This window comes from Tympanuchus pallidicinctus, unplaced genomic scaffold (assembly GCF_026119805.1).
Source record: "Tympanuchus pallidicinctus isolate F22 unplaced genomic scaffold, pur_lepc_1.0 scaffold3, whole genome shotgun sequence".
Lineage (NCBI taxonomy): Eukaryota > Metazoa > Chordata > Aves > Galliformes > Phasianidae > Tympanuchus > Tympanuchus pallidicinctus.
The window spans coordinates 22,253,848-22,271,906 of record NW_026294747.1 but is presented as its reverse complement, the minus strand read 5'-3'; the positions used below and the strand labels follow the sequence as shown (position 1 = coordinate 22,271,906).

Below are 18,059 nucleotides of genomic sequence, written 5' to 3'. Positions count from 1 at the left end.
TGTATATGCATCTATGCTCTCTTTCCACTTCCACTGTTAATTGCATGCAAAGGAAAAGTAGGAATATAGGGCTGAAGATTTTAATAGAAATTACTTTTTTGCAGAAGAGAAGCTGCTGAACAAGCATGTGCTGGAAATTCCATCCTTTTCCATTTTGGGGGGAAAATGGGCAGCTTAGCAGAAGGAACAGTGAGAGATCATCTATTCTCTGTCCCGTCTCCTCCCAGGTGTCTGCTTCTTTAGGTAACAAATGTATCTGACTTCCAGATATTTTTTCCCTCATGCAATCACAGCAGACTCATCTTGCTATTGCCTCATCAGGAATGACTCAAAATGTCACAATTTAAAGCTTCTTGTCCTGAGAGCATTGCTTTTTCCTGCTTTTGTCAAAAACACGTTTCCTTGGAAATCTCTCTCACTTCAACATTTGGCTTCTACCCAGCTGTGTCTCTCTAAGTTTCACGTATCTATTTGCTATTCAAAACATTCTTGAACGCTACCATTACAAGCCTGTGGAAAATCCAGTAGCTGTGACACCTCTCATGTGATGTTGTGGAATATCTACACCTCTTGTGCCTGTCAGGCCCTGACAGATGTCAGGCACTGTCACATGCTTACCCAGACTGCTGTCTAGCATGTGCTGAGCAGCCATTGGGTTGAAGCACATGATAACTTAGTAGCCAACTCCTCTGCCTCCTGTTTTTTCACTTCCCTGCTTCCACGAGATTCTAACCCACAGAGTATGAAGGGAGAGAATGGAGACATTTATGCTAACAATATAGCAATGCTGGATAAGGGGAAGAGATGCATGTGAGTTACCAGAGCTGTTTTTCCCAGTAATTGTTGAAGGGAAGGTGAACTGTAAGTGCTGTGGATGTTTGTGTGGGATTGGTTTGTTTTATAATTTTGAGTGGGGGGGGAGAATGGAGCTGGAATTGCTTTAGGAAATTAACTTTCCTCCTCATTTGTCATATCCCAGACTTTCCTACAATACTAGCGTCATAATGTGAAGAACTTTGTGTAACTTCTTTAATCAGCAAATTTCTGCTCATGGCAGAATAGGAAGCAGGCTCCATGTGGTCTGAAATAGTCTTGCAGGAATCTGTTTATACCTCATGCAGCTCCTACTACAAGTTGCTCATGGCAGCAATCCTTTAGGAGTGCTGTAACAACTGAAGTAGGCTCTGGACACATCCATCATACAATTATCTATGTCATAGAATCATTAAAGTTGGCAAAGGCCTCTAAAATCATCTAGTTGAACTAGTCCATCCCCACCATGCCCAATAAATGGTGCCCCCAAGTGTCACATCTACACTTTTGTCAAAAAACTCCGGGGACAGTGACTTCACCACCTCCCTGAGCAGCCTGTCCCAATACTAGGTCACTCTACTGGAAATTAACTTTTCCTAATATCCAACCAGAACTTCCTATGGCTTGAGGCCATTACCTTTCGTTGTACTGCTGGGAAAACAGGTCCACCCTCCTCCCTCACCACAGCCTCCTTTTGGGGAGTTGCAGAGAACAATAAAGTCTCCCCTGAGACTCTTCTTCTCCAAATTAAACAGTTTCAGTTCCTTCAGCTGCCCCTCATTAGACTTGTGCTCCAGACCCTTCATCAGCTTTGTTGCACCTCTCTAGACACTTTTCAGAGCCTCCATGTCCTTCTTGTAACAAGGAACCTAAAACTGCACACAGTATTCAAGGTGAGGCCTTGCCAGAGCCAAGGGCAGTGGGAAAGCTGCCTTATAATTTCTGAATTCAAAGTACACGAGGTACCTGAAATCAAAGAAATGTGGATTTCACAGGAGTGGTTTTATCTAGATAGAACGATGAAGTGCCATCCTGCTGTGGTTTTTGTTTCTAAATTTTATCTTGCTTTTTAGACCAGTAGCTCTGACTTCAACTTTTCATCACTCATGATGGAGGAGAGTTAAGCACTTAAGGAAAACGTGTGTTAGAATTAGCCTTTGAAATAATACTTCTGTCTTTCTAAAATAAAATCTGTTAAAGATATTAATATTAAACAGGAGAACCTAATATATATGGTTGATGAGTTAATTTACTTTACATTCTGTTTAATTTATATCCAGATTTTTATATGGGCAACATTGATTGAATATTAAAAGATAGCATTAGCTTTTGGAGTTTCCCTAATTTGTTAAGGCTTCATGTTGAAAATGTGTCTTTTTTTCAGTGCCTACACTTGGCATCAAGTTTTTCTTTTATACCATTTGTTCTTTCATTGAGATAAAAGCCAAACTGTGAATAAACAGACTTCAGTAACGGAGCTCGTAAATTCCTCGCAGAGGAACTATATAAAGATGCTGTGCATTCCTCAGTCAGGACCTAAGTGGCTTCTTGCAATTACAAGCTTAATCATTCCTTGATCCAAAAGCTATTGAGCTACTCAATCTTATCATTCCTTGCCTACTTCAGCAGCTGAGACTGTAAATTCCTGTAATATGAGCAACAGGCAAGGAATAGTTTCACTAACCAGTCATTTCTCTCTCTCTATGCACTCATCACACTTACTGTAAAATGCGAATAATAATATTGATCTTGCTTTGAACCTTGAATGAAGAAAAAAAAATAGCCCTGTGTAAATTGTTACTGATTTTTGATTTCCTGTAGCACATAGAAGTTCATTATTGTGGACCAATATTTTAATGCTGAGCAGTACTTTACCATGCTAACTTCTTAAAAATGTAGGAGGAGGAGCTATGTTTCAACTAAAATTCCATAGGCAGCTCTTCATTATGCAATGTTGTATATTATTATGGAATGACAGATGTCTATCTGTATTTATAGCCAAAGTGCTTTTAGACCTTTGAGAAAATTTCCTAATCTGAGCTTCAAAATCTGGATTCTTCAACCTATAAAATGAAACGTCATTCATTTTCAGAGAGGGTGAGTAATGCCACAGTTCTTTTCTTTCTGATTTAGTAATGCACACTTTTCCCATTAACTTCAATCTATCTGCTACATTTTTCCTTTTATTGTTGCAACATCATGTAAGGGAAATGGTTTGGGTTTTTTTTTTTTTTTTTAACCTTTGTAAGTTTTCACAACAATGAAAAGACCTAAACTTTCCAAAAGGCCAGCATTTGAACAGAGATCAACTCTGAAATGTTAAAGACATAGAGAAAGGAACATAATGCTTCTGCAGTGGAAAAGTAATGTTCTTCAATATCTGATAGTTTGCTCTGACAGGTGAATGCTGTTGCTCTAGAGGAATATGTTAACTCTCTGGAAAATGCCACCATTTCTTTGGGTGTTGCATAAAGAAGTGGGACTGTCTCATCCTGCAGTGTTTCAGCTAGACAATTTAAAGTAAAAGAACATCACTTGGGAAGTCCACTTCACTTTTTTTAGTTTATTTATCTGTTTATGCATGTTGAAAGGCTTATTAGAAGAGCAAAATATAGCCAGAATATCCTTTATCATTCTCTGGCTTGAAGCATTTTCCCTTACCTGTGGGTGAGATGCCCTAATTTCAGTAATAAAGGCTAAAGATCTCCTAGGTTTCTTTAGTAGTCTAACTTAGAAATAATGACTTGTCCAAGTATGAACTGTTAGGTGCTTATCCAGCCCTCTTGAGATTATGCTTGATATTATCCCGTCTTGAACTGTATAAACAACATGAAATAGAAAACCAAAGGGATTAATGTCTCTTGGGAGAAAGAGAAAATCCTCCCAAGAAGTTATGAGGCATGTGACTGTTTCTGTCTCAGTCAGAGAGGGTAATAAGAGCTTTCCCTCCCCTGCTGTGATAATCACAGTTTGGACTGCTTTGTTCACAAGAACTGCGGAGGAGTGGTGATGTTAGACACCTGTTAGGTTTCTTTCCTCTGGAAAAGTAAAGTGGAACAAAGTTTATCTTCACTGTTAGCTAGTCAAGGTGGGCATCTTCACAGTCAGAGAAGTTGCTTCTCGTCCTCAGAAGCTAAAAATGATAGTTTATAGATATGATGCCTAGAAAATCACCTAACATAACCTGCTGTATATCTTTTTGGTAGCATTGCCAGTCACAAGCATCAGACGTTTTAATGAATCTCAGAAGTCAGGTGGCTTTAAGAATAGATTATGATTATTATTATTATTATTATTTCAACTGCTGAACCTTTACAAGCATATATTTTTAAGGTTTCTTTTGTAGTTATAATGTCTGGTGTATACTTATTTTTGTATAAGCTTCTACGTCCACCTGATTTCAGAAATTGCATCTTGAAGAATATCAAAGGAAGTTATAGAGTTGAGGAATTAGTGACACTGCTGCCACTTTAGAGTTGTACTGAGGGAACATAAAGAGTCCTGAAATTAATCATGCTTTAGAGTTTAGCATTTCTTAATGCGGGATACAGGTTAGGTTTGTGCTCTGTCCCTCTGGCAGTGGCCAATTCCATATATTCTGGCCAAAATGAAAGTTCTTAACAACTGTAAGCTCATTTGTTGGGGTGAGCACAACAGATTTTCCCACTGACCAGTCTAACATGAGTCTGATGCCTTTGTACTTTGCAAAGTACAAAGGCCTACATAAATATGTATTAGCAGTAATTATTGGCTAATTTTGAAAACTGCGTGTTATTAAAAAAGCATCCATTTTGTACATTCAAGTCATAGTGGTGCTGTGTATACTAGTATCATTTCCATGAAATGAGTACCTTGCTCTAAAGGAGAAGAGTTCTAGATTTAGCTCATTTTTTTTTCCGGCCCTATGATTGGGTATGTGCATACTTAACCAGTGATCATAATTTCAGCTTTTGACATCTTTTTTTCCAGAATTAGGAGTGTTTTGTTTTCACAACTGAGATCTCTCTCTACTCACACTGGAGCTGAACTTTTCCTGCCTCTGCTCCCCAGTCTTTCTTTTTCCTCCTCAGGCAGACAGATATTTTGTACCTTACCCTATACATTTCCTTTTTTACCTACTTGGGCAACTTCTGAATGATTCCCTATTTCTCAGTTATGAATTAGGAATGTCCTAAATCTGTTTGTTTTTTTTTTTTCTGATGTTTTTCTAGTGAGGTAGAAGTTACACTGGACTCTATTCTGTCCTTGACTTTCTGGAAGCAGCTAGTTATCTTCTGTCGCAACAGAAGATGATGAAGGAAGGTAAATGAAAGGAAATATGCACGTATTCTTTAAAGTACAGTGCCTCCTTTTTTCCTAGAGCTCTGCTGTCACTGACTGGAAGAAGTAGAAAGTGTAGCCTCTGAGCCAGGTGCCATTTGTTTTCATTTTCACAAAGATTTCACAACAAATAACATCAGCATTTGCCAATCACACTTCCTGGAAAGTATCAGGATAAAAAAAAAAAAAAAAGAAACTGGGAGACTTTTATACTGCCCAGTTGGCCAAGAGAGAGACAAGATTTTTTCACAGCCTAAGGGTTACTGGAGAAGAAACAATAAATGAAAGGAAACTGAGTATTAAAGTATTAAACTTCTGTTCCCTCCTTGTCCAAATTCTTTGGATACAGTTCTGTAACTGAGGGTTGCCAAATTAGTTACTGATTTCACTATAAGAAAATATCTTTTTATAAAATAAAATATCTTTTATCTCTTTTTCCTCTCTTTTTTTTTTTTTTTCCTAAGGTATCTCTTTGTTTGTTTGGTTTTTTTTCCTTCTTTTTCCTGGCATACAGAAGCTAGTCAGAATTTCCCGTTTCAAGCAGTTTTCAGCTTTTATTTGTTAGTCATGATCCTTACCTGCTTTCTTTGCAGGCTCTGGCATCTTCACTTTCTGATGAAGCTCCCAATTGATTCTAGAATCTAGAAAGCAGAGTCCAAGCTAAACAGAAACAAGACTGCAGGGCTTTTGAGACCCCCAAAAGAAGCACTCGGTGGAAGCCCCCATCCTGCTCCTCCCCCTCGAATCTCCACTGTTGTCAACTACAGCATTTTATCAGTAGCAGGGCACACTTGACAGACTACATCAGCCAGGATAAATATAGCCAAGTTCCAGGAGCCAGAGAACTCAAAACACGTAAGGCTGGCTACCACTGATCTGTTAGTGCAAACTAAGCATGGTCTGATGCTGCACATGCTTCCCATACACATTACATTAAGAATTCCTACACTGCCATGTTTATAGCACAGGATCTGGTAATTACTTATTGCAAGTATATAGCTACTTGCATTCTTGCTACTTTGCTATTGTTATAGTTGAGTCAGAACCAAACAGCCTTTCACAGACCTTTTTTCTTTACCCATTCTTCTCCACTGAAGACTGTAGACCTAAATGCAAACTTCCTTGAAAGAACTTTTTCAGACATTTTTACTTTACTGACATTGCAGTCACAACTAGAAAGTGTGACACTACTTAAATAGTTTCAGTCCTCTCTCCCCATCCACCCACTTGACCTGCAGTATGCGTTACTTGAAAATTTACCATTTTTTCTTTTTTTAAAGCACCATTTTGAAAGTGGCTCCAGGGTTTCATTTACATACCTCTAGAAGTTTTAATTCCGTTCAAAACAAAACAAAAAAAAGCACAGATCAGGGGAAATTTCACTAGGATATTGTTCTCATATTGCCATTTTGTGCTTCAGTTGTTACTTCTTATTTTTTCATTCACCTAGCAAAACAGCAACCATAGACAAACATCCCTGTACTATCTTGGTGTGTCCATTCTCTGTCTCTATTGCCTGACTCATTTTTAGTTTGTCATTGAAACTCTGTAGGCCAAGTATTTAGCATATTTTAGCTGCCACTAGTACTGAAAAAAAAAAGATTTGAAAAAAGAAAAAAAACACAATGTGGTTTTCAGTTTTTACACTTCTACTAACTTGTAAAAATCTCTGTCTGAAGGTACTCAGCTTTTGGCAGGAAGTGCAGAATAGACAAGTGTGCATACATAGCACAGCGTTCACTGTATTTCATGTTTGTTCTTCACATCTGAATCTCTGGGTAGGCTGATAGGACAAACAAGACGCAGAAAATGACTGCTTCTACTCCTCTCCTGATTTTGGAACAAGTACTTCTCTTCCCCTGAAGGAATTTTTTACATATGAGTAAGGAAGATGAGCACCATGTGACCTATGTACATTTTCCATTGCTTCTGTTTCTAACGGAGCAGAAATTATCATGATATGTTTTGACATACTGTCCTGTGCCTGAGGTGCTTCACTGGGAATCAGAAGATGTAGGCTATCAGCTTTGGCTTGAAGTCTTTCAAGGGACTTGTGTCCCACAGTATGAAAAATCTGTCACTCAACTGGTGAAGATCATTATTCTTTCTTTTAATATTTCTCCCCATTAGGGAACTGGCATTAAACCTTTCTTCTCACCAGAGCTGATCCCCAGCATGCTCTTGGAGTAACAACAAAATCCCTTCTGGAAAGAGGCCTGTCAGACACTGGAGGCCATGGAAGGCAGAACTAACGTGAACTGACAGCAGTAGAAAGAAAAAAGCTGTGCAGATTATCTAGAGATGGACTGCGATCAGAGCCACATTTTTTCTCAACTAATTTGCCTCTCTAGTGTGTCCTTGAGATGATGTTTACAAGGGAAATTAGCGGTCACTTCTGCAAAACTTAAAACATGAACCTCTTGTAATTGCTTTCAGAATATGCTGAACTTTCTTAGGAATCACTTTGACTCAACAAGTTAGTTTCACTATTTCATCCTTTCTCAATCACATATTAGCAAATAATGACTTTTATTGAAATTCTGTATGTTATGTTGTAAAGTGGTTGTACTGATAAAATATGTAGTAGGCTGAAGTGTTTTCTTCAATCTGGATTCAAAATATTGTTCAAGTCATCAGTATTTTTTCAGTTAGCACTGTAGGCCTTTATTAACGTGAACTAAAATAGTGTAAGTGGAAATAAACCCATTTGCATGGGTTTAAAGGAAATGTGTACTTCAGTAGAGTACCTTTTAAATGCAGGCATCTAGTATTTATCTCATTCTCTAGGACCATATCTATGGGTGTCCATTAAGAGGTACTTCAAAGCAAAACTGAGAGGCTTAGATTAATTAAATATGGGATAATTCTTATCTAACACAGATCTCGTCCTGAACAAAAGTAGCTATTGGCTATAAGTACATCTTGGTTATTTCTTTTAAATTCTTGGAAGTCGCAGTAATATTGAGTCACCTCAGTACTAATTTATTTCTAAAATGACATCATTAAGTCCTTGGACTTGATGTTTTACAATATCAATTCCTCTGTTGAAATATGCATTGTAGAAATATGAATTTCATTTTGAGTCTGAATTTTCTAACAAAACTTGAATATCCTCTTGTCTGGGAGAATGCAATTGCCATTCAATGTCTGAATGTCAGCTTTTTTCCATGCTTTTGTCAGAGCACTCCTACTCTTTTACAGAGGTACAGCTGTGCAAAACACTTTTGTACCTGACTTTAGATACAGAAACATTTTCCTTCTTTTCCTGCTTTCTTACTGTGAGATATTTGTCTGCAAAACTCTCAGGCATGTGTCTGATGGCAGTGGGCATAGAGGGGATCATGTCCATCGCTGCCAGTGATGGCAGGTTTCTACTTCCTCTAGGGCAGATGGGACTTCATCCTGACACCGCATGGCCGGCAGATGAAATGCGTTTGTATTTTTCTGTGGAAGTTTATGAGGTGGTCGGTGCTGTGTTTCTTTCCAGAAGACTTTCATTAGACTGAATTCTAAGGTCTGTGTTATTTGCGGATAGCATCCCAGTAGCTGTCCATGAGCGGTTATTGCCAAAGGAAATGGAAAGAAGTTTATGCTAATCTGAATAATAAAATGTGATTGGATGTTAGGTCACTACCAAATATATAACCAGGTAATGTAGCATTCCCACTGTGCATTAGAAGGAAATGCTAGGCAATGGACTATGTTAGATTGTGTTAGGCAGTGTTTCTTTATTAATGCTGGGAGTGGCACGTGCGAGGTTTCATCCCAGTGGTGATCACATAAATAGGTGTCACGAAGTTACTAGATCAATCTATGCATGTGACAAGGGGGCAGTATGTCCTTGGGCCCCCTCCGGCCCCGCAGAATGGGAAGGGAAAGGGAAAAGGGATAGGGAGCTGGGAGCAGGGCTCAAGGAAGGAAAAAAACAGGGGCAACTATGATATCGGAATGCAAGATAACACAATATAATGCAATCTAATTGAGATTGAGACTGATCAATCAAATAAGACAGGAGAGAGAGTTCCTGAGACAAGTCAAACCTGAAAAGCTTGGAACAGCTAGGAAAGCAGCCTCCAGCACTCACTGCCAGGCAGTAAGAAATCACCCCACCCGGAAGGGCCAGATCCCATGACTTCTGTAATGTACAGGGATAGATACCTGGAATTGGAGCATTAACACTTTAACTACCAGTACACTATATGATGTTATGATGTGGAATACTGGAAACTAAAGAACATAAAACCATGATATTCCACCCCTTATTCTACATCACTACATCATGCTTAATATATATACATATATACAAATCTTAATATATATACATATATACAAGTAAACAATGATTAAAATGCATTACACACACATGTCTATATACATATATATACATAGAATTTCTGACTGCAGTACCTTGTGGTACACATTGAACATCCCTATCTTTCTGCATTACCCACCAAGTGGACCCTGGTCCCTGGTCACAAACTACCACGAAGAGGTTTGCCCTTTCCAGAAGCTGGAAGGACACAAACAGCTTTTCCCAACATGCTCTTTACATGTACAACTGGGACTTTTATCTCCCTCTACGGTATGTAGAGAGCTGGACTGGGTAGGACCATCACGATTGATAGATCCTCTGGTATTGACTAACCAGGTGGTTTCTGCCAAATGCTTCTCCCAGTGCTTAAATGTTCTGCCACCCATTGTTTTCAGCATAGTTTTTAACAACCCATTTTATCATTGAGTTTTACCAGAGGCTGGTACATGGTGAGAATATGATAAATCCACTCAATGCCATGATCTTTGGCCCAAGTACTAACAAGAGAGTTTTTGAAATGAGTCCCATTATCTGGCTCAATCCTTTCTGGGGTGCCATGTCACCACAGTACTTGTTTCTCAAGATCCAATATGGTGTTTTGGGCAGTAGCATCGGGTACTGCATATGTTTCAAGCCACCTGGTGGTTGCCTCCACCATGGTAAGTACGTAACACTTACCACTGGAACATCCTGGCAAGGTGATATAATCAACCTGCCATGGCTTCCCATATTTGTACTTTTGCTATTGCCCCTTCTCCCCAGAAACCTTTCATCCTCTTGGCTTGTTTAATTATGGCACATGTTTCACAATCATGAGTAACCTGTGCAGTAGTGTCCATAGTTAAGTCCACCCCTCAGTCTCCAGCCCATATATATGTTGTATCTCTTCCCTGATGGCCTGAGGTCTCATGGGCCCATCGAGCTAGAAATAATTCACCCTTGTTCTGCCAGTCCACGTCTATTGGAGCCACCTCAATTCTGGCAGCTCGATCTACCTGGTGGTTATTTCGCTGTTCTTCAGTAGCCCCACTCTTGGGCACATGAGCATCTACATGGCGCACCTTTACAACTATGTTCTTTATCTGGACAACAATATCTTTCCACAGTTCAGCAGCCCAAATAGGTTTACTCCTTCTCTGCCAGTTATTTTGTTCCCGCTGCTGTAACCACCCCCATAAGGCATTTGCCACCATCCACGAGTCAGTATAAAGATAAAGCATTGGCCACCTCTCCCATTCAGCAACTTCTAAGGCCAGTTGGACAGCCTTTACCTCTGCAAATTGGCTTGATATGCCTTTCCCTTCAGTGGCCTCTGCAACTTGTTGTGTGGGTCTTCACACAGCAGCTTTCCATCTGCAGTGCTTCCCCACAGTATGACACGATCCATCTGTGAATAGGGCAAACTTCTTTTCATTTTCTGGTAGTTTATTGTATGGTGGGGCTTCTTTATTTCATGATACTCCTTCTCCTGATGATGTTCCAAACTTTTTACCTTCAGCATCCCAGTGGTGATCACATAAATAGGTTTATACTGTTTTGTGCTCTCTCCTCTTATTTATCACAGATACGTAGAAACTTTTTAGACTTATAATGCTATGGGCATTCATAAGCTCTTGGGAAGCATTTCCCATTGCTTTTCACGTTTCATAAATTTTATACATGAATATATATATGTCTAAATATTTCTTATTTATTGTGATTAGTATTTTCTTTTATCAGTGAATTTTTTACCTATGAAAACACCAGACATTTTATTTCCTGAAGATATCTTTGCTCAGGATATCTTTTTTTTTTTTTTTTTTTTGCTGTTCCAGATCTTTCTTACTATAGATTCTTTTCTTTTCTTTTCTTTTTGTAAACATTTAGTGGTATAGATTTAATTCAGTAAACTGCAGAAGGACATGAGTGCTAATAAACGTGGTCTTATTTTCTGAATATTTGTGCGCTCAAAACTGGCATATTTAATTTGAATGCTGCTGGTTGTTCTCCATAAATACTTCTCAGGATTCAAAATCAAGGTTAATCTTGGGAAGTTAATTTACTTCTTCCAGGTTGAAGGGAGCCATAGAATGAGTTCATCTGATATGAGGAAATAATCCTATTCCACAGTTACATATTTGCAATTTTTGTGATTTAAATGATATTATTTTAAAAGTGTCAGCTTGTCCAAGGCAGGGCAAAATAAAGTTTTCTCTGAAATTACACTTGTGGTTACCAGGTGGCAGCATTGCAGTGATAATAATTCTTTCTAGCATTTTCTACATTATACTTATTTATTTAGGTAATCACTTTTAATAACAAAACTGCAATGCAAATGAATTATCTGGTAGTGTTGTCTGGTCCAAAATAGATCCATTTGTGTGGTGGATCGTGAAGAGCGTTTATCGGTGCACCACAAAACTCGGTGATCTTTTAGAAAGTGCATGAAGTTTCCTCCTGTATTCAAATGAAACTGATGTAAAGCATAACGAATCAGAATATAATAAACAGCTTTGGAACTTTGCTGTAAAAGTGAATGAGAGGGAAAACGATGTCCTTTCTTGTCAAAGGCATTATCTTACAAGGCTGAAATTATTTTTCCCTGCCTCAGACTGTGACTTTCCTCATGCGTTTCAAAATCAGGTTTAAAAATGACAGTAATAAATGGCCTGTAGTGAAAGACCATGTGATTTATCTTCCTGATTTTTAATAGCAGCAGCACAAAACACTAAAAATTTGTTGTTTATAGACAAAGTTAGCAGCACATCCTTCTAGTAAAACTACCTAATTTCCCATGGAAAGATTATTTTTTTGGATAGATACAGCTTTGCCCATATTTAGCTATTCAGGCAGAAAATACATATATTGCCCATCTACTTGGGGCTTGTTCTGCTTTTAGTTTCTGTTATTTTGATTATTTCTCATCTCTCTTTCTGTTTATTTGTCTATCTGCCTCTTAGTTTTGTGAAGATAACTGGCTCATTTATCCAGCAGATTCTTAGGAAGAGATAGATATAATTAACTTGCAGCTCCAGCAGCTGCAGATCTGTAAGGACAGTTGAATTATCTGTATGCAGAGCACAAGTCCAACACTGAAGTGCTACAACCCAGCCAGTGTTTCCTTTGTGCTTTTGAAACGCAGAGCTCGGAGGAGCACTGTGCAGGGTGCTTGACCTCCCTGGTGGAACTACAGTCCACAAGACTTTGCCAGGTCAGGGTAATGCTGACCCTGCTTGACTGAGCTTGCTTCTGCCCACCCATTTTATGTCCCATGTTTTGAATCTTTCTGGATATTTGACAGTTAAGCAACTGTCAGGGATGTACTTTTGACTGGCTTCATACTACTCAATATGGATCTGATTTGCTCCGTATTCTGGATTGTAGAAAAAGATGCAATTTACACATGCTAAGATTCTTAATCATCTTCTGAAAGTGCTGTGACTGTATCAGTGGTGGTCCAGGTAGGATTCAGAAGGATTTTCTCTGCATTATCTCTGGATTGTTGTGGGTCTCAGGCTGGATCCATATGAACTAAAAACAAACAGTATGTATGTCTTGTGTTCCAGATAACATTTCTCTCCAGCACATGAATGAAGGGGAGAGAATTGGACCTTCAGAAAGGGAAGGGGACAGACCACCTAGAGTGGGACAAGGAAATAAAAACAGGTGATGGAAGGGTGTGGGTTGTGAGAAGAAATATGAGGTTTGAGACTGTGGGAGGGGTTTGAAATAGATCTCAAAAGACAGGAATATTGAATCGTAGTATAACTGAGTACAAACTGGAGGGAGGAGAACTGGGAGTAAGTAGGCGATGAGACTGAAACTGTAAGAGGATGTGGGATGGCAAAGCTATAAATATCTGAACAAATACAAGGGCTACTCTGAAAATAATGCCTCCTCTTTTAATATTTTGGCCCACGATGTAGGAGATAGACTTTGGTGATATGGTGATACGGCAGTAGAGATTGAAACTTCCAGTCAATATTCTGTCATATTTTGTTGTTGTATGACAGATGGAAGCAGAGGGGCAGTCTGAAAAAGATGGTTTCTGATATGGAAGTGTATATGAAACAAAGATGTGAAATTGAATTATGGAAAAAAAATTTACCCATTGATATTCATTGATGCTGCTGAATAGTTAGGAACACCAAGCAGTGAATATGAGCACAGTGAGGTGGTGCGAATTTGTTTCAGCAGGGGCGACAGTGTAATGAAAGACAAGTCACTTTCCCAACAACCATGTACAGCTGTCACACCATGAAATGAAGATCGTCTCATTGAGTTCATCTGTGCAAATTGTCAGATTATAACCAGAGAACTGTATACAGTGCTGAATATCAGTTTTAACGCATTGGAAACAATGGTGGCAGCATTGTAATATCACAAAGTTTGCACCATGAATGCTCACATAAGAACAGAAAGAACAGCACATGCAAGTTTGTCAGAACCTATTGAACCAATATGAGGCTGAGTGACAATTCCCTGGATCACATTATTATTAGTTATGAGATATGGTGTCAACAGTAGGAGCCAGAATTAAAATGACAGTCCTTGGCGGCTGAAGTGATGTGCACGGTCTTTTGGGACAGGGAAGGGATGATTCTTCTGGATTTCCTAGAACCTGGGCAAATCATCAGTTCTGCCAACTACGTCATGATGCTGACTAACCTGAATTCTCAGACTTCCAGAGTCAGACCAGAGAGGAAAACAACTTTCCTCTTGCAACATGATGATGCTGGGCCCCATATCAGTTTGAAGACCGTAGAGCACATTGCCAATCTTGATTGGGCTGTCCTACCACATCAAATGTATAATCCAAACTTGACAACTTCTGACTTTCACATGATCAGGCTGATGAAATATGAACTGCATGGACAACATTCTCCTAGTAAAAAAGTGACCACTGCAGCTGTGAAACAGTGGATCACCTCCACTGGTGCAGATTTTTATGAGGATGGTGTGCAGGCTCTTGTTGATTGCTGGCAAAAATGAATAGCTAATGGTGGTGACTATGCTGAAAAACTGCACTTTGTAGCTGAGAATTTGCTCTGTTGAATGGCGTTATTGTGCTTTTTGTATCTGTTGTAGTTTCAATTGAAATAAATAGGAGAAATCAATTTTGGAGCAAATTATGTATATTGGAATTGAGAACCATTTGCATAATGAGAAGATGATTGTGGCAAGTGTGAGAAAAGTTGACCTGACAGGAAGAAATCAGACTAGCTGGACACTGAAGTAAAACAGCAACTAAATATTGAGGTGTTCAGTGGCTTGGTCTAAAGAAGGAGAAAGCCTAAAAGAACAGATGGGATTTGGTAACTTGGAATGGCTGAGAAAGGAACAGGGTACAGTGTTGTGGATGTGAAAAACTGAAAGAGGGCATGTCTAAAGAAGAATTTTAGAATTTTATTTCTAACTGTAAGTGCTCAAAATTCAGAAAGTTAGTGAGTTAAACCTAAAAAACCCAAACTGATTTGTATACACAAATGGCCAGCTCAGCATCCAGACATTCTTTGCTTTGCATAAAGCAAAGGTGTCAGGGTATTCTGCACGAAGGCATTGGTGGTCAAAGGGCTTCTCACAGGACGAGCACTAAAGCATTGCTACTGAGGAGTTGAAACAAATACTCAGAGGGAGCCCTTAAAGCACAGAAACTGCATTCCTTCCTACCACAAAGCCGCTTCCCCAATCCTTTGCATAACCTTGGTCTCCTCAGCACCTCCTCCCACCCTTCCTTCTGCTCTACCACCTCCTGCTAAAGCTTATCTGCTCTACCACATCCTCATTCTCCTCCTGTCCATAGAGTGGTTTTCTTATTCTCACGTAGTGCTTTGGCTCCCCAGTAGTAAAAAGTAATACTGTGGGGAAGTGAAGGCATAAAGAAGGGGGATGTGGCTGTAAGAATGGAGGGAGTGGAAAGAGACAGAATGGAAAGATAATTGCTCTGAGAAACTTGATCTAATAGGCCTGTTTTGGGTATGGGCTTGGATGAAATCATGTCCAGAGGTCCCTTCCAAAACAAGTTCTCTGCGCTTCTCTGTGGTGATCTGAGATGTTGTGTGGGAAATAAATGGGGCTAGATGACTTATGAGAAAGAGAGACATAGATGAGTTATGAGAAACAATATAAAGATGAATATATTCAGCCTACTGCTGTATCCATCTTCTTTGAAAGAAGTTTACATCTCCCAGCTCTTGGAATTGGACTCTGATGACCTGAGCTGCATGCAGACCTCCCTAATATCACAGGCTCAACTGAACCAACAAAATTGAAACATGCAAATTCGCTGGGGAGGAAGGATGAAACTTAGTACTAGCTATGCTACAGTTGCCTCAAAGAGTAATGTTCTTTGTTTGTAAGACTAGTACTTTCATTGGAGTATTTTTTGTTTATTATAAGCTTTACGTTTTTAGTGTTTTAGTTATTTAGATGTCAGTGTTCAGATGTCAGACACCTCTCCTGTAATAAAAGGTCAAGGGAGTTGGGACTGTTTAGCTTGAGGAAGAGAAGGCTCCAGGAAGAACTTATTGCGATCTTCCAGTACTTGAAAGGAACTTACAAGCGGGAAGGGCACCAACTTTTTACAAAGATAGTGACAAGCACAGCAAATGTTGGACTGTGGGCAACATTTTCCTAGCAACAGTGCAGTCACAGCAGCTGTGAAACAGTGGGTCACCTCCACTACTGCAGTTTTTTATGTGCATGGTATACAGGCTCCTGTTCATTGCTTGTGAAAATGCACACCTAATGATGGCTGTAACTATGTTTAAAAAAAAAAAAAGTGTTTTGTAGCTGAGAATGTGCTCTATTGAATAGTGTTATTGTGCTCTTTGTATCCATTGTACTCTCCATGGAAACAAAAGGGACGCGTTACTTTTGGAGCACCTTATGTACTTAAGAGTGGGATTCACAAGGAGCAGGTACTGTTCTGGGTTTGTTAAAGAAAAGTATTGATTAATGATGTTGTTATGTATGATGAACTCTCTGCTATGAATTTACAATATGTGATGAAAGTATAGGCAAAATCAGGGGAATAAACAAACTGAACTGAATTGTCATATGATAGAAGTACTTGTTATGATGTTGGCACTCTATTATGAATTAAGCTTGATGATTATGAAGTGACTTTAGTTGTGCAGAGATTTGAACAAGGGGATAAAAATCTAGAATGATATGGCAAAAGAAAAAGATAAAAGGATACAGGTAGAAAAAGTAAGCTGGGGCAGGAGGTAACTGAGGGAAAAAAATCTGGAAGGTACAGAGCACAAACCCTGTTGAAATACAAAATGAGGATAAGTACAGATTATAATACTGTGGCAATATATGAATCTAAAAGTGAGGCTATGGAGATAAAAGGCAATGAAGGAGAAAGTAATAAAATATCAAATGTATTAGGGTTTGCATATATATGTATTTTTCAGGAAATTTTTGAGATGTGATAAATGTGGATCATCAAGTGGGAAATAAATAAGAATACCTTTAACTGCAGTTCTTCCTGAGTAGCAACACAGAAGTTGACATATCTAAAATTCTCTTAGACTGCATAGAGCTGAAAAAGGTAGCTCTCTGTGTATTGTTCTAAGCAGAATATCCCTTTGTACAACCATTGCAATTTTTCTATATTCTATAGCTTGAAGGGGAGCGTAAAGTATTTTGTAGGGCTCAGCATTTTGAATTTATCTCAGTAAAGATTTTCTGAATAATATTGTTTCAGGAAAATGGATTAGGAACTGCTCAGCGGCTAATAAAGGTGATAGATTTCTTTAAAGGAGGTAGTAGACATCATGTATTAGTTGAAAATCCAACTGTAGTTTCTGTAGTTTGAAAGCTTGCTTTGAAAGATATGATAATTTCTAACAGCAGTGGACTGCAAAATGTTCCAATAAATTTGTAATAATCCTAGGTCATCTGTACAGATTGATCTGACTTATTTATATTTTTCCAGCACCTCTTATTGTCTGTCAATTGGCCTCTTTCAGACAAAATTGGTATTCATACTTCTCTGGTCCCAAACAAATGATTCTGTCACATTTATTTTTGGTATTTTTTCTCCAAAATAGCCAAAGAGTTTGCTTCTATGTGAAACTAAATGGTGCTAATCAGTCTGATTAGACAGCCTGCTATCCAGACCAGTTTGATTGGATGAGATACAAAGGGTACTGTGGTGGAGAAACATCATTTTGTCTCCTTCACAGCTGCTACACATGATTATTCAGACTCTTTATGCTGCAGATGAAAAACCTAACCAGAAACAGATGGGGATTAAATATTTTTAGAAACAGTATTGCAAAGTATTAACAAGAGGAAGAGAAAAAGTTTGCAACTTTGGAGTCTAACGAATTTTTGAACCTGCTTGTTAAAGCATATTCAGTATTGTTTGTATAAATATTGTGATTCTTTCTTGTGGACAGAACCAGTGTAAAATGCAAATTTTTCAGATCCAGCACAAGCTGCTCTAAAACAATATTTTAAAGTAACGTACAGGTCACAAATCACTCGTTTAAAGTTTCTTATCTTTTCTGATTATTTTAATTTTGTATAATTTCGTCATCGTGTAATTGTCTTCAGTGTCAGATGCTAGAAAAACAGAAAATTTGGACTCTCAGATCTAAGAAGGCTTTTTGACAAGCTTGAA

General features: G+C 38.6%; 1 protein-coding gene and 1 long non-coding RNA gene across 4 annotated transcripts in view; one reads left to right on the top strand and one right to left on the bottom strand.

Annotated features, from left to right (window-relative positions):
* Positions 1 to 5,883, bottom strand: part of MYBPC3 (myosin binding protein C3) — a 57,531-nt gene extending 51,648 nt beyond the window's left edge. Inside the window, exon 1 of the mRNA XM_052694886.1 lies at positions 5,712 to 5,883. Coding sequence (XP_052550846.1) covers positions 5,712 to 5,736 — 25 coding nt within the window. The 5' untranslated portion in view covers positions 5,737 to 5,883. The remainder of the gene's footprint in view (positions 1 to 5,711) is intronic.
* Positions 1 to 18,059, top strand: part of LOC128086332 (uncharacterized) — a 107,303-nt gene that overhangs the window by 36,236 nt on the left and 53,008 nt on the right. The window contains exon 1 of one of the 3 annotated variants that reach the window (XR_008209327.1): positions 15,901 to 16,344. The exons of the other annotated variants lie outside the window; for them this stretch is intronic. This is a non-coding gene — a long non-coding RNA (uncharacterized LOC128086332). Of the gene's footprint in view, positions 1 to 15,900; positions 16,345 to 18,059 lie in introns of those variants that run through there. 3 annotated transcript variants of the gene reach the window in all.